General features: G+C 43.4%; 1 protein-coding gene across 2 annotated transcripts in view; it reads right to left on the bottom strand.

Moving 5' to 3' along the window:
• Positions 1-15,320, bottom strand: part of fndc5a (fibronectin type III domain containing 5a) — a gene marked incomplete at both ends in the record, with an annotated part of 28,147 nt that extends 12,827 nt beyond the window's left edge. The window contains one exon of one of the 2 annotated variants that reach the window (XM_083998061.1): positions 15,218-15,320. In XM_083998061.1, coding sequence (XP_083854187.1) covers positions 15,218-15,275 — 58 coding nt within the window. The remainder of the gene's footprint in view (positions 1-15,217) is intronic. The other variant, XM_083998060.1, reaches the window with a different exon arrangement.
• Positions 15,321-17,238: the final 1,918 nt, after the last annotated feature.

Here is a 17,238-nt window from a genome sequence, read left to right as displayed (position 1 = left end):
GAGGCAGACCTCAGAGAGATGAATAGGAATGTGAAGTGGTCACTCTCGGTGATGCTCCTCAGCTGTCTTTAATAGGATATAAATCTAATTCAACCGAGCGACTGCAGCCAGTGAGTTACTGAAGAGGTTAACGCTCACTTGCCCTTCGACAGGGACAAATCACATGGCTGGTGATTACGGGGATGATGGGTTCTGTAGCTGTCGTACACACGCTGACATACTGTACACTCAGAGACACAGCGTATCCTCCGTGTTACGTGTCTCCACCCCGCCAGCTGCTGATGTTTCAATGAAGAGCCTGAACGATGGCGGGTGGGAGGAAGGAGACGTGGGGACGGGCTCTGGTGTTTGAATTGGCTTTGCTTTTGTGTACCGTCTGCTGCGTGTTTGCCTGAGGGATGGGGCATTTTGGGTGGAGAGTGGGATCACAAAGTCACACATCAAACTCATTATCTCTCCGTTAGTCGTCTCCCTTCTCTCCCTCTCTCTCTCTCCTGTGCCAATGTCACTCTCAAAACACACAGTGAGAGTCTGCGTTACGCTCATAATTTCCCGCAGGGAACACATTCATTTCTGTGACTCTGACACAGACCATTGCTTTGTTTACTCGTGCTAAAAAAAGTTCCTCAGAATTGCAAATGTCTATTTAGTCTCCCTCCTTTTTTTTCAGCTCCAACAGGAGCTCGACCTAAAAACGGAGTACCAGAATACCAAAATCTACTTGTTTAACAAAAACTGTGAACCAATCCTTTAATTGTGGTTCAGATTTTGATTACAACTGAGTTCACATGGAAACAGAGCACGTACAGTCTGAATCACACAACAGCCAAACCAAACCAAACCAAACCAAACAAAGTGGACAAAATACACAGGAGCTTATCATCCTACACTTCCCATAAATCAGCTTGATAGCATCTTTTTGTCAGACTAATGTCTTTTTTACTCAACATTTCTAGTTTGTAGCACAGGGACCGAGTTTATAGAGAAACAACAGAAGGAAGAAAGAGAAGAAGAGACTAATGATTGATACTGTAGGGATAAAAGCAGATGTTGATATTAACATAGGTTTTGGTTGTTTCCATCAATGGGAGAGATTTTTATTTCATCTTCCAGAAGCGATAATAGAATCAGTCTGGTGTTACTCTACTCTTCGTTCTTCTCAATAATTACTGCACTTGATCTACAAAGCTCTACTTGTGAATCTCTCACTTCTCGTGTCTTTTAAATCCTGTAATTTAGCACAGAGCTGGTTAGCTTTGAGTAAAGCCTATACAGTATATCTCTGATCTCGGTTCAACTACTTTATCTTTGCTCTTTAAAGAGGAGCAGGTACAATCCTCTTTGAAATGAGAAATTCCTTCCCTGGTGGATGATTTTAAAATAATTATTTCTCACATTTTCATTGATATCTGGCTGCAACACAACATTTATAACATTTATCTTGGTTTCTCCTTCTTTTATTGAACACAGTGCTGGCTGAGTGTTCAACTGTGTAACTGAATTATTGTGTTTTTAATTCTCTTTAAAAAAAAAAACAGTCCTTGATCTGTCTGATTCTCCAAGAATAAATGAGAGAACGCACATAGACCGGAGGATACTGCAACAAGATGGTGAATAAAGTTTAGCAAAAAGAAAAATGCTTGCTATCCTTAACTTTCTGAAAGACAAAGTTAAATAGTCTCTTTGAGTGTCCTTGTGTCCCACAGCCGGTCACTTTCTCTCTGTCTTTGTACGTCTCCTCTCTGCTGTTTGAGTGTGTTACGCCGAGGGACAACGAGAGCTGACGTGGGCCGTGACCACGGGCCTTAAATATCCACATGACACCAGAGTCAGCTCTAATGAAACACCAGACAGATGTCTTCATAAACTCTCTCTCATCGCTCTGACACACAGTCCGCCTCACCGTGAGAGATGGGAGTGACTTGGAGCCACGACAGATCTCCCTAGTGAGTGTGTGTATGTGTGTGTGTGTGTGTGGGTGTCTTTGTTAGTCCAGTGATGAGTGACAACTAGATGTCTCTCCCATGCTGAGTAGCTTGAAGGGTGACAGGTCCCTAGTATCCCTGTTCATTAGAGAACCCACTGGGAGTGTGTGCATGAGTGTTTGTGCGTGTGTGTGAAACTGTATACAGTCAAGGAGAGGACGCTAAGTTGCAGCACAGACATGTTGTGAATACACAGGCAGGGAACCGGTCCTGGGCCATAAAGACCATCATTATTTAATGAACACTCTCCTCATCTCTCTGTCGACCTCAGAACGACAGGCTCCCTCCTCCTACACCTCCTCCAGTCCTGCTACCATCCCTCCATCCTCACTCCCCCTTTCTATCTCCTTTCAGTTCGTTGTGTGAGTGAAGTGCAGTTCACTGCTTTAAAGCTGGCGAATTTCGGAGTGGATTTGTTGGGAGAAATACTGCAGGTGGTGTGGGAATATAAAACATGGAACACATGCTTCGCTACAAAGAAGAAATTGTTTTACTTTCGTTTTACCAGATATGATTTTGCAATGCTGATGCTGTATTTTCCTGCAGTCAGTCTCTATGGGATTAGCTCTCTTACCGACAATCATTTTGTACGGTGGATTACATTTACACCGCAGTATTACCATGCAATCTAGACAGTAGCTGGATATTTTATATGGTTGAGTAAAAAAGTGCATGTTGATACCGAGGTGTAAAAATATGCAGAACTCTTTCTGCAGCACAGTCCTGCCTCATTTTTCTGTGCATCTGTGACACATATGTATTTATTAATACACAATGGAAATAAGTATGATGGGACTCTTTAGTGAACTTATCTTCAGGCTACTATTAATCATGTTAACATTGTACTTTTGTGATGCATATTCATCTATTTTTTGGCAGTTGCTATACAGTGATCATGAGGCTGTTGGGGCCTCTGAGGGTTTGGAGGCCAAGGGTAGTTTCACATTATGCCTAATTGATAATGGAGCCTTGAGCCAGGGTGATTATTTTCCTTTTATATTACATTAACTTTTCTCATTTGGCAGAAGCTTTTTTCCAGTGAAAGATAGGTGAAAGACATTAGCTACTTAATGTTCAGTACAGTAGGGAACCTGGTGTAAGAACAAAGTGCTTCATCTATTCAACAGGATCAGGCAGAGGAGTGCAGTCAAAGTGTTAATCTGGCATGTGTGTTAAGAAAGGAGGTGCTCTCCCAAGAGATGAGTTTCAAGAGTTTCTTGAAGTTAAAGAGAGAAGCCCCTGCTCTGATAGGACTTAGGTAGGTTAATTTACCATCGGGGAACCACAGATGAGACTGAGTGTGGACTTAGATTGTCCTGTGTGCAGGACGACAATGCCCGATGACGTTCCTTGGAAGAACACACAGTGGTTGAGAAGGAGCATAAGGCTGTGTGATTGACATCAAGTAGATGAGTGTAGACCCAGAAGCCGCCCAGAGGGCATCAGTGACTTGAATTTGATTCGGACAGGCATGGGTAGCTATGAAGGTTGATGAATAGTGAAGTGGCATGTGCCCTTTTGGACTGATTACAGATCAGATGAGCTGCCACACTCTGGACCATGTTTCAGGCTTTCACTGCTTATGAAGGAAGGAAGGCTCACCAGGGAGAGGGTGGGCAACAGAGCATGGTCAGAGGAGGGTAGTTGGCCATAAACATGACTGCCAGGTCTCTTGTGACTTTGATTGACTGGGATGACTAATACCATTAACTCTCAAATAGAAGCCCGGGCTTTTATTTGCTTCAACTGCCGAACTGAACCCGACTTATATTCGAGACAGGCGTCTGTATGGGCCAGGCTTTCATGTAATTTTGAACAAATCTGATGCTCACCAAAGATGGGAAAATACTCTCAAATCGTTCTATTCTTACTGTTTAAAAGAGTAAGAACAGAAGGAAAGAGCTGGATCCAGAGCAGCATCCATTTAAAAGTTTAATCGACACAGATTAAACTTCTTCTAAATAAATGTGTGCTCACCAGCCATCTAGACTGCTCCGGCTCTTTCCTTGGGTCAGTTGGAGTTCTCCACAGGCCAGGCCAGGCCAAACAACATGACCGGATGCCCTGGGTTCAGCTAAAAAACATATACAAATAACTTGGGTCAGGTCGGACCATGGGCTTCCGTTTTTGGTCACAGTCGGGCCGAGAATTAATGCTTATGAGTCCGACTGGATCGGGTCCGAGCTTCAACACCCGTGGGTCGGACCGGGTCAGGATTTATTTTTCAGGCCTGTTGAGAAATATAGCACAAATAAAGCAGCTTAGAAACTGCTCAAACAGGGCTTTGAGAGGTTTTACAAGAACTTGCAGAGAATAGAAATATACCAGCGTCTAATTGAGACCGGTTTTTATTTGCTCAAACCTGTAGCCAGACCCGGCCAGTATACAGTAGGAGACCGGCGTCTATTTAAGACTCTGCTTTTATTTAAGCATTGATGGTATTCATATCGTATACAATCTGTAGAGAGACAGAGGGGTAGACTTGTATTTAATGAGAAGCCATGTGTGTAGATAATTGGAGGTGGATGAAGAGGGACATAACTAAACAGCACTAGTATCGATGGTTGGGGCACCTCTGTGGGAAAGAGATAGGCTAGGGACCTTGCCCTGACACACCAAAGGACTGCTCAGTGAAAGAGGGTAATTTATAATTTATAAGTGTTTTTAAATGAATGAATGAGAATGTCAACCTTTTCTCATGGTAGAAATATAAATACATCACAATAAGAGAAACGCATGCAACAAAGTCACTGTTGAATTACATTTAGATTCTTCAGAAGAAGAGAACAGAGCCAACATTAAAGTTATTATTAGCCCCTGCATCAGTAAAATAACCTCCACTGTGGATGTAACCGAACTCCATTTTTGAAAGTGCAGTCTGTGAGTTGAATGTGTCCAGCTGCTCTACACCAGTCATCCCACTCAGCTGAAACAGTGTGATTCAGTGTGAAACCTGGGCAGACAACGGGGACTTTGAGCCTCAGAAGCTATGAAAGCTAGCAGGATGGTATTCCACCTTCTGTCCACCCCCATAGGGAAATATCACTGATTTATACTACCTTTTTAATGCTTAGAAATGCATTTCTCGCAGTGTGGCCCCTGGGCTGGTTCTGCTCCCCAGGATGTTAATGAGTCAGTCTGTAGGCTTGTGAACTAACATGGAAACTGCCTGTTGGCTGCATCCCACTCCACTGTTACCTGGCATAGGAGATGCAAGCACAGACCCTGGGTGATTTGCTACTCCCTGTCCCTTTTTCTTTGAATCATGTCATGTTTAGCAACTTAAACTACTTAAGCTCATTTCACAGCTAATAAGTAAGCAGTCACTTTGTATGGAAGGTGTAATAACCAGCAGGTGGGAATATCCAAGCCGAGGTGCGTTTGAAGGAAGAATTTGGAAAGGCGGAAAACATTCAACCTGTGCTGCAGCTATAATGACTGGAAAAGCTTGTGCCCAAGGGGGAATTACTGACTATAAATTGGAGAATTACAAATGCTTGTTGCCTGTTTTCCCTTTTAACATGTTATCAAGCCTCAGAGCTGTGAGAGCTGCAGGTTGGATAGTGCTCCCGTGGGCTACCACTGTACATACAGCTGGCAGGGACGCCGGCTCCCCCTCATTCATTGTTAATGTGCCATGATAGAGCCATCAGGATTTTGTGCTGATCTGGAGTTTGCCCTTGCATGTGTCGGAGGAGACCTTGGAACGTGGTCTCGTCCTTGTGGAGACACATATCGCACACACACACACACACACAAGTCAGGGCAATCACGGTTTGACACTCCCAACAGAACACGAGGTGTTAATGTGTCTCATTTAGAAGCTGAAGCATCTGCTGAATAATTTAGGAGTTCTGTCTTATGCATGTGTACGTGTTGGAGGACGCACTGTAACGCTGTGTCATGTTTTATAATTGATTGCCCATAATGCCTTTTTCATTAGAGGCTTCCTGCTGTTCCACAGCAGTGCCACCACTTTTCCATACGGCAGCTTGAAATATTACCACAAACGGGAGCTCCCTTTCTTCTTCTCCTTGATTCTGCCTTTTGTTTGGTCCAACTACCAGAGCTCTTGGATCTGTATCCACCACTTCCTTGTCAAGAGCAAATCCACCTCATATGCTTCCTGTATTTCTTCCTCTGTTTACTTTTGCTTTCAACACCCATTTCCCTGACTGCGTTGGACACTCGGCGCTGCACCTCCCCCTCACACACGCGTGCCTTCACCATCTATCTGTTTTTGTCTCTCTCTTCCTTTTCATCTCTGTCTGTCTCTCCGACGCCACTCGCCGTGTTTCTGTGCAGCTACTACACCGGGGCTTTTTTTGGCAGCTCCTCCACAGCCTGGTGTGTAAAGCTCTCTGCCTGTAACTGACACTTCAGTGGGAATCTGGGTGCGGAGAGGAGGTGGTGGGTGAAAAAGGGGGAGAAGGTATAGCTGTGACTCACTCATGTACTATTCCACTATATTGATTAGCCTCACACTACTACTGTACATACAGTGGCTGCTGATCAGCTGCTTGATAATGTAAATGTAGGCAGATGTGTGGCTAATAAAGGAGGAAGGTGTTCCTATAGTTTTCAATTTTAAAATTCATCTAAGACATCCTCCTTTAACAGCCACAGAGGGCCTGTTTGTTTGTGTGTGTGTGTGTGTGTGTGTGTGTGTAGGAGGATGTTTCCTGCATGTGCGCAAGTCCCACCGAGCCTGTGTGTTCTCTGTAGTCCATTCTGCCTCAGCACAGAGCGGCCCAACACCGTCAAATAATCACACCTAAGGGTCTTTTTGTCCCTTTGTAGAGAAATTAGTTATTTACTCATAGGAAATGAATTTCCCAACCCCGCTGGCAGTGGGAACGCTGGGTGGGGTTGCGAAACAGCATCTTTCTCCCTGTCTTTTCCATCAGATGGACACACATTCGTACACATACTGTATACACACACACGCGCACTTTTCTCTAATTAAATGTCAAAAGGCGGGGTATGAAAATCAATGCAGCATTGTGTGCACAGAGAATGCAAGCCAGCTAATTCAGAAAGGCAAAGGAGTGCCGTGAGGCTGATTATTTGACAAGCTCACTGCTAATGAAATCTACTCTCAAAGAAGGAGCGACCAAGCCCCCCCCCCCCCCATCTGCCTTACAGGCAGGGAAACATCAGTAATATGGGATGGGGCTGATAATAACACTAAAGGAGCTCATAGCTTGATATAAGGTTATGAATATGATATTAGTGCTTGATAATACACTTTGCTCTCTTTTCTCTGTCTTTCACACGTCTGTCTGTCTCCGTCTCTCTGTGGAGCCCCCCCCCCACTGAGGACCTGGGCACAGCAGGAAAAGTAACGCATCCAGTCGCTGCCTGGGTGGATTGGTGTCACAGGCAGGTGGAGGGGGAGAACGTGAATAATACTCTTCTCTGATTCCTCCACGTTTCGCTCTGTCTTCTCTCCACTCGCTGCCTCTCTGTGGGTTTGTCTTTCTCTCCTGTGACTCTAACTCCAGCACCCTTTTCCTTTTGCATATATTCATTTGATTTCTCTGTATTCATCACTGCCTTCTTGTCTTTGTGTCTCTCCTACCAAGACTTCCCCTGAGACTAACACATGCTGTGTGACTGACTCCTGGCCCCCGACTGAGGATTGAGCCCCCTCCTCTTTATCAAAACCAGACTTGCAGTTCCCAGCATGGAGCTCTACGGGAAACTGATTAACATCAGTCACACCTTTACATGCGTAGGCGTCTGTTGACATGATAACATTTATATTTACACTACCATAAAAAACACACACATATGTAGAACAGTGTGTTGGTGAGGATGGAGTGCAAAAGGTAATTTCCAAAGGGGCCTGTCTGTGCTACATTCATGTAGGTTGCACTTGTATATGTGGTACTATACACTGTATATACTATACACAACCATAAGGTTGGACTATATTTTGAAGATATACACTTAATCTATCAAGAATAAATCACATTGCCACAATCATTTAATGAGAGAGGTAAAACATAACAAAAATTCCAACTTTATAAGCAACAATGTATATTTGGTGCAATTCTTTATCTAACCAGTTACATAATTTTTGACCCTTTTCCCATACTGTATTTAATTATCTTTCTCTATCCTCGCTAGTGAATGTGTCAGATAATAAGGAAAGTTGGTTTGGCGGAATTTCATTACATGCTACAATGATTTATCAGCTGTTGGTCAATAAGAGAGCGGAGGAGTCACGATTCAGCTTAAACAGCTTCTTTGTGGTGGGGAGACATTTACCCATTGCTCTCTCCACATCAGCTGTGCCGTAACCACATCTGTGCCTAATGGCTGATTTTATAACAATAAATGAACTGCAGAGGAAACAGAGGAGATGCCTTCAAACACAATGTGAAATACAGTATCATTATTACCAACATACTGTATAGAATAGTGTTTGCTCTGTGTTTCTTTTCATTTTTTTCCTTTCCTGCTACTTTTGTCCACACAAACCAGAAGAAATGTATCAATGTTCACTGCAGAAACATGAGTTTTTTTGGTCCTTCGCACATTTAGCTTGTTTTATGCTTTGATAACTAAAGCTTGAGGACCTGCTGAGCACTCATACAAATACATACAAACATAGAAATAACTCTCTGACGCAGAAAACACCTGCGGCCGAGACCCTGCTCCGACTGCTGCTTATGTTCAGACGACAGATTGCGTCAGAAAGCTTCTGCTGCCACGTCAGTCTTTTGGCATCGCCATGTCTTTCTCCCACAGGCCCAGTGTCCAGATGATTGTACCAATCTGTCCTCTAATGCTTGTTCCTTTCATGGCAAAAGAAAGGAAAAGAGCCAACCTGACACAACAGTCAATGAATATGAACACGGTAAAAGAAAAAGTTTCCAAGCGACATAAAAACAATTTCTAGGGAAAAAGATTAAAATCTTAATTATTTTCTTCGCTACAGCTCTCTCTGTTTGGTCCAAATCCCAGTGTTGCCACCAGATCTGAAAAGCTTTAGCACATAAGAGCTCTTGCTATGAACCACAAGGCCATCGCTCTATTCATATGTGTCTTGCTAAGCCATTGGCAGCTCTCAAAGAACTCAAAAGAGAAATAAAGAAGAGGGTGATGAGGTGCCAGAGGAAAGAGCAGCAGCACTAGTATGTTGACACAAACACTCAGCAGTACTGGCACTTATGAAAAAAGACTTTGAAAGGACATTGTGAAAGTGGATTTTCATCTCAGTTCCTTCAGTTCTGCTCGTCATGTGACAATTAAAATGTGTCAGGGTGTGAGAATGATTAAAGAAGATTATATGGACAGCACTGACAAAGTAGAAACAGCAAAACTACAGGGGACCAGATCTCTCTCTCTATTATGTTGTCTCCCAGCCCCAATTCTGTTTTCCAAAAATACACAGACTCTGTCAAGCTAAGCTAATAAATTAGCTCTAGATCCATCCTTATATTTACACGCAGATCACCACACACCTGCACACCGGAAATATCCCTGCACACAGCTGAATCAAACGTCTGTACATCCAACAAAGCTTTGATTTAGGTTTGAAGAAATGTATATGCATATTAAACAAAAGCAAGGCTCTGAATCAAACAGCGTGTTACATCCAGCCCATCAGGGAGCCAAAGATCTTTAGTGGCACAGCTGAGGAAAACAGAAACTATAATCTGTAGGATTTGGGAACTGAGTCTTATTGTCTTTAGTTTTTTCTTCTTCCTCTGATGATGGTTTAGAAATGTCAATATGGCATGAAACAGCCTGAATAAGACCTGAAATATTCTGAATGTTTGGATTAACTGTGTCTAAAGATGGCAAACTAGATTACAGTACATGATTACATAATTATTTTTTCTTCACCCACCCATAGTATTTTAAAGTAACCTAAATATATTGTCAATGATTTAAGAATCACGTTGTTGCTGGAAGTTTTTTTTCTGAACTTTTTGTAATCATGTTTGCGCAGCACTCTGGACCTGCTGGACCTGGCTGTACTGTACGGGGTCATTCCTATGTTCCCACAGCCCTATGTTCCCACAGCCTTATGTTCCCACATTTCTAACTTTTGTTGTCACTGAAAATTAGGCCCTATGTTCCCACAGCCCTTTGGTCCCACCATTGGTTGGGTTTAGGCAATGAAGAAAAGAGTTGGTTAAGTTTAGTAAAAAGACCCGGTAGAGGCTAGACAGGCCAGATAGATAGAGTCCAGATAGGTAGAGAGAGTCCAGAGGGAACATAGAGCCTAATTTTGAGGAAAACCTTAGAACTGTGGGAACATAGGGCCGTGGGAACATAGGGCTGTGGGAACATAGGGCTGTGGGAACATAGGCACGCTCCCGTACTGTACTATAGCTGTTTGTAGCTCAGTCTGAACCTTTTCTGCAGGTTTTTTAAGCAGGTTGCATCACAGTTTGCACCAGAGATGAATCTTCTGTAACTGTGGTCCAGCTGAAAAAGCTAATATTGGCCTGCTAACACATGATCCGTTTAAAGAGTGAAAGAGATAACATGGAACATGTGACCGCAACCTTATATATAAATTATGCTTTTCAATAATATATAACTTGAAGACCTTAAGTTATGCCTTATTATAACACAAAATTACTATAAAATTACCAATGCTATACATGTTTTTTCTCAATGATTAAAATACATTGGTTACTTTAGCAGTACTGGATATTTCTCAGTCATTTGACACTGTAGGAACAACGTTTTCAGTACTCAAGTAAATAAATAAATCCCAACATTTACAAGTTATGTCCATTGCAGCTGTGTGTGTGATTTTTAGATTGCTTGTTTGTAATGCTGCAGTACCATCCTGTTTAGCATTACAGACATGTCTTTGGAAATAGATCTACACATGCTAAAATCTTGATTTACTGAAAGTTCTGAGTAAATCCATCACTCTTTGTGCTCACACAATTCACCAGAGAGATTTATGAAAAGATGGTGCAGTCAGTCCTGCCTTCATGCTGCTGACTGATTCATAAAGAAGCATCAACAACCTCTCATCACTTGCTCAAACCTCAAAAACTTGGATTAACACTGTAAAATAAACAAACATAATGTAGTTCTAGCACTGTAACGTGCAGCTGCAACATAATGAGGTAAATTCCTGTCAATACACCAAATCTGATGCAACATCTCTGTAAAAGGTGATCACACAGACAATGATGTGCTCTCCTGTAATTAGCTGATGAAAAAAGTCCTGTAGCCTGCTTTTAAAAAAACATACAAACACCAAACAAGATTACAGACAACTAATAATTACAAACAGCTAATTGTGCTCATACAATTCACCAGAGGGAAACTAATGAACTGATAATCACACGCACACACACAGTTCTGTATCCCACGCGACACACACACACACACACACACACACACACACACACACACACACACACACACACACACACACACACACACACACACACACACACACACACACACACACTGCCTTGTTAAAGAGCGAGCAGTGATGATTCAGTCGTCCAATCAGGAGGCTGCCCCTGATACCCCGCAGGTCTAAAGGACACCACATCTGAATAAAATCAAATTTAAATGAATAATGCAGCATGATGCGTCTACCCGACAATCCGTAAAGCATAAAGAAGTATTTGCATTGTGTGTTTGAGAAACACACTGACTGTGTGTGTGTGTGTGCACAGAATAGCAGAAAATCTTCTGAAACCTTGCGATTTAGTTTTTTTTTAATGCATTTCTCCGACTGATTGGATGTGTGCTCAGAAATATTCACAGTGTACGTCTGCTTCTGTTTGATGATAATTTGGTGAGAGAGGGGGAGAAGACGGATAGCTTTTACAAACTCTGGCTTTCACAGCTGAGGCCTATAACTCCTCTATGGATGCTAGATGGCTCAGCACCTGACACATAATTTACTGTACTCACATAGGATTTATCACCTGGCAGGTGGCTGCCAAAGTTTCCTGAGATGTTTTGAATAACCTCCGCGCTCTTGAAAGACTTTGCCTTCTTTACTCATTATTATAAACACACAAAGAGAACAGCCGGGGGCCTTTCCACCACTTGCATCACTGTTCAGTTTGTTGATTGATTCATTGATTTTTTTTTCTTTCTGTCTCCAAACTCAGAACTGTTAAGGACCAAAGAAAATTGCCCATGAAGATTTATGGCGTCATTTGGATGAATGTGTTAGAGAGTCGATTTACATTTTAAATGGAAACATTACCTTTCCCTTCCCGGTATCAACCAACTGTTTATGACTCACTATAAACACAGACACAGTAAAGACGTCAACCTACTATAAATTTTATGGTGCTGTGGCGTGCGCCCACTCACTCCTGCCAGTCCACCTCTCCGCCTCAACATCGATTTGGCCTGGTTTTCCCAGTGCAGGTGTCTGACTGAGTCTTAAAATAAAGTGGGAGACAAAAACTTGAATCGTGTTGAACCATGTGAATCGTGAGTTGTGAAAGTCTGCAAGTTTCTGTGGCCATGGGTTTTTGAAACATTGAGGTTCAAAATGTATTTCTGACCTTGTAAACCAACTTTAGGTTTTCTGTGAACCTTTTGGGGCATTTGTGCTTTAGATAAAACTGAGATTTATTTAACATTTATTTCATCAGGTAGTCTCGCCAACATCAAGATCTGTTTCCCAGCAGAGGCCTGAGTAAAAATCAGATTGCCAGAGACCGCTACACACACTAAATCACTAAATAGACTCAGACTGGATTCTGTTTTAAAATCATCTGTACTTCAGTCTATTTATAAAGTGCAAATTACTGGAAGGACGGTCTTCTTGGGTTTAGCACCCTGAGATCTGATTTGGTGATGAGTAGTTTTAAATTAGAGAAAACTAAGAAAATCTCAGAACTTTAAGCACTTTTTTTTATCAATTATCCAGGATCTGGAGAAAACTAATTGAATTGCCGCCTTAAGCTGTGCAAATGGACCAATGTTTCAACATGACTATTTCTTCATCAGCTGTACAATTATCACTGGATCGTTGGTTTGAAAGGTTTTCAGATCTGTCGGATAAAAGGTCCAGGGGCGAGGCAAAAGCTGAAATATGCATTGCACCTGCATCAGACTGAAGAGCGGTGGTTTGCTGCCTTCTCTGCTTGGAAGCCTCAACCTGTTTTGCCTCCAACCTCACCCAGTGTCACTGCAGGGTGTTGTTTGGCGCGGTCAGAAGTGCGCTGCTGTTTCAAACACACGCAACAGTGGTGCCACAGGGTCCTGAGGAGCTGCAGTGCAGCGAGGTGAGAACCAAACCACTGGGGGTCAGCAGAAACAGGATTTTTTGGGGGTGTGAAGTTACTCTTTAAAAGCATCTGATGAACAGCATGTGGGATGAGCTAAAGCTCCAGACTAGCAGAACCATATGCATACTGTAAGTTCATGTGTTCATCACTAGAAACAGTGTCCACCTGATGACTTATCTGTTTCTTTGTTCTGTCAGCTGCAACAAATGACACTAATGTTGTCAATTCATGTCAGTGATTTGAAAATAATTACAGTGATAATATCCACCTGAACTTCACTGCTGAGCAGCAACAAAGTTAATAACAGAGTAAGCATCTGTATCTGTAAGCAGATATGAAGACATTTTTAAGAGTTAAAGAGCATTTGTCACTAACATGTAATTAATCCTTTATAACAGGTGTATTAACAGTAAATTAATGCTTTACATCGAACCCATTTAGTCATAAATGATAACAAAATTATCAAGCAGTCCTTGCAAACTGAGTTTAGGATTACATCAGTGTGTTATGAACCATTCAAGAGGAAATAATTGTGTTTATAATGTTGAATACAGAGAGTTGATACAAAAAACTTAAAGTTGAAGCATCTTAAAACATATAAAAACAAGAAGACAGTCTAACAGTCCTCATAAAAAAACAAAAACTCCATTTGTCTCAAGTGCTGCTTAATGTAGTGGAGCTCATACAGTCAAATAGCTACAGCAATAAAAGCGCTGACATCCATTAGACATCCCACTGCCTGTTTACCAGTGGAAGTGTTGTGGGCTTCAAAGGCCTGAACACCACTTTGTAATATAGTCGTTTTACAGTGAGACTGTAAAATAGTTTACTCTTGTAGAAGACAGACAAAAGAAATAAAGACCGAGAGAGCTTGTAAATTGTGTCAGTGAAATGTATAACCTTAAGTGTGTGCGCGTGTGTTTTCGATGATTTATGGTCAGTGGAAAGGTTGAGAAGTGGGAGGATGTCGAGCGAACCAGAGGTGCATTTTGATGGCAGGAGTGTGTCAGGAGTGAAGTGTAGCACTCCATCTCAGCGAGCGGTCAAAGTGTGAGTGTGTGAGTGTGTACATGGGTGTGTGTACTTTGGGCTCTAAAACGCATGTTTTATAGATGCACACATAGACAGCGGGCTACAGTATGTGTTGGACAGCGGCACTCACACTGACAGATACAGCACGCATCACTGGTGTTTCCATGGATCTGTGTGAGAGGACTGAGCACTGTCACTCCTCAGCTACCCAATCATGTGTTTCTATAGCGGCCACTGCCACCTCATTACAGACAGAGTTTAGACTCTGTGGATAAAAATAATTGCTGTTGATCGGTATTCAACAAATGCCCATACAGGTTCTCACATATGGACAGTGTTAATACACAGCTCAGGTCAACACTGAGCTTGGAAATGTGTGTGTTTGTGCAGCAGGGATGAGAATGAAAGGTCAGTTTGGCTCACACACACACACACACACACACACACACACACACACACACACACACACACACACACACACACACACACACACACACACACACACACACACACACACACACACACACACACACACACAGGAGAATAATAGCTATAATTTGTCATAGGTCAATTAACCCCCCCCCTGATCTTAATCAGTCCACGTGACAAACTGGTCTGGTTTTGGGCACGTGCAGGTTTCTCAGGTGTGAATTGATCCACGAACCCTTCATATTTGTTTCATCAGATGACAACACGGAAATGCCTCCAGTTGCCTGCAAACACAGGCAGCCTCTGCACGAACACAACAGACTACGCAACGTCTCACAACAACAACGCCGGCTGAAACCTAAAAGCCTCCACATAACAACAACAAACCAAGCTCCATGTAAAAAGCCACTGCATTGGCCTCGTACTTGGTCTAATTATACAATAAAGCAGCACTCTGTGAGGGGATGGAGAGACGCTGCTGTGCTATAGACACATCCCTGTTATTGCACATAAACATAAACTTACCGGCTGTGACTCGAGAGGCGCCGAGACAGCTGAGGACGAGCAGGAAAAATCTCTCCATCTTTCAAACGCTCGGACGACGTGCGGTCCCATGTACTCTGGCCGGGGGAGCGGTGTTGTGCTGCTCGGCATTCACGTCAGTTCATGCGTATAGTCTCGACTGGAAAAGGGACAGCGACTGTCTGTCAGAGGCGAGTCCTCAGCACCTCGGACAGCGCTGCGCGGCGACACCTCCGCTCCCTCACTCACTCAACAGCCTCCTGCCGGCGGACAGCCACCAGAGAGCGGCCGCTGAGCATCGCTGCTGACTGGTGGTAGTGGAGCCTGGGTGCTGTTCATATGCGTCGTCGGTTCTCCAACTGTCTCCAACCAAAACCCTCCCCGACCTGCTGATGCTGCTGCTGCGGCTGCTGCTGCTGGAGGTGGTTGTGGTTGTGGTGGTGGTGTTGATGTTGGAGGTGGTGCTCAGCGCTGCTCGGCTGCTGCAGACAGAGTGAAACGTGCTGGCTTTGTATATGAGCGCCTGGTCTGTCCCTGCCTGCCACACTGTGCTCCTGAAGGCGTTACACTCAGAGAGGGAGTCAACGCCACCTGGCTAAATGATGGGTAAAATGTAAATATTAAAGAAAAGAAAAAAACTTTCTTTATCTGCTTTCTACAGTCCAATACTATGACCTACACTAATAGAGACAGTTGCATCCTCTGGTCTCTCCATCCCACATATTCCACATAGCAAACACACATAGGCCCGACGTCAGCATCACCAGCTGAGAAGAAGTACATGTAGCCCAACACAACAACAGCGAGGGACGCAACATTTGAACAAGTGTAAACTTGTCACTCACAGCCCCCTCTCATCCCCCCAGCTCCACTTGCCCACTTGATGAGCCAGTAGGCTACGCTGAATTGCTGCTGCCCACTCCTCGATTAAATATGCATACACTGGCCCACGCAAACAGTCGCCTGTGCAAAGACAGAAGTCTGTGCTGTGCTGCTTTGAACGTGCTTTTTTTTTTTTTTTTTTAAATCCCCACTTCAAAAACAAACACGTGCCTCTTGACTCCACCACAGAGTTGACCCTCCCGCTCGCAGAGGGTTTTTCCAGCGGCACGCAGAGCGCAGGAAGAAGCGAGTAGTAGTAGAGGTGGATTATGTCTGAATACAGTACCTGATGGTTTCCCTGCAGCGCGCTGTGGACGTGGGACTCTCCGGGCTGTGTGAGAGAAGTGTGCGAGTGTTTGAGGGGCGTGTCAGTCCCAAGTCAGGAGACCAGCACAGTCCCCTAACTGTGTCCCCCAAGAAATGTTTTCCTCACCCCGCTGTGCACCTCGATTCATAGCCTGCTGCCTCTGACGTGCTTCACAGGAACACTGTTGGTGGTAGTGGTGGTGGTGGGGGGCTATTGTGCTGTTTATTTGCATGTTTCACTCTCCTGTAGGCTGCTGCTGTCTCCCTCCATTCCTTTGTGCGTAAGCGTGAGAGAGGGAGAGTGGGAGACCAAACACCTCCAGCACCACCACAACATGTCCCGAGCAGCAGTGATATTTTAAGCATAAAAAATACATTACCTATGATAGGATTAAGAACATGTGGTAGAAGTAGCCTACCAAAAGTAAAAGTTCGTAATTCAGGGAGTGGCTCTTGTTAAGATTTCACTGTTAAAAAGCGCAGTGTATCTGGAATGAAGAGGCAGGACAGAAATTAGTTATTTAAATAGGCTAATATACCAAGTAGCCTACCCTTTTTTTTTTTCAAGCTTTTCATGAGCAAGTGCAGAAAATATGTTGCTCCTCTTCACTAAACTAAACTAAATTTGAGGGAGTTTTGGAAACGTGACATATCTCGATAGTATTGCTCATTTTCCAAATCCATTTTTGAACATGTCCTCCCACGTATCCTCTGGGCTGCGGTGTCCCCCAGGGCTCCAGTCTTGTCCCCCTTCTGTTCTATGCACACATGATGACACTACGGTAAGCATATATCCAGAGGCATTACAATATAGATAACATGCAGATGTATAGACA

The sequence above is a fragment of the Trachurus trachurus genome, assembly GCF_905171665.1.
Source record: "Trachurus trachurus genome assembly, chromosome: 22".
NCBI lineage: Eukaryota > Metazoa > Chordata > Actinopteri > Carangiformes > Carangidae > Trachurus > Trachurus trachurus.
Note: the sequence above shows the minus strand (reverse complement) of the source record. Positions and strands in the feature narration are given on the sequence as shown.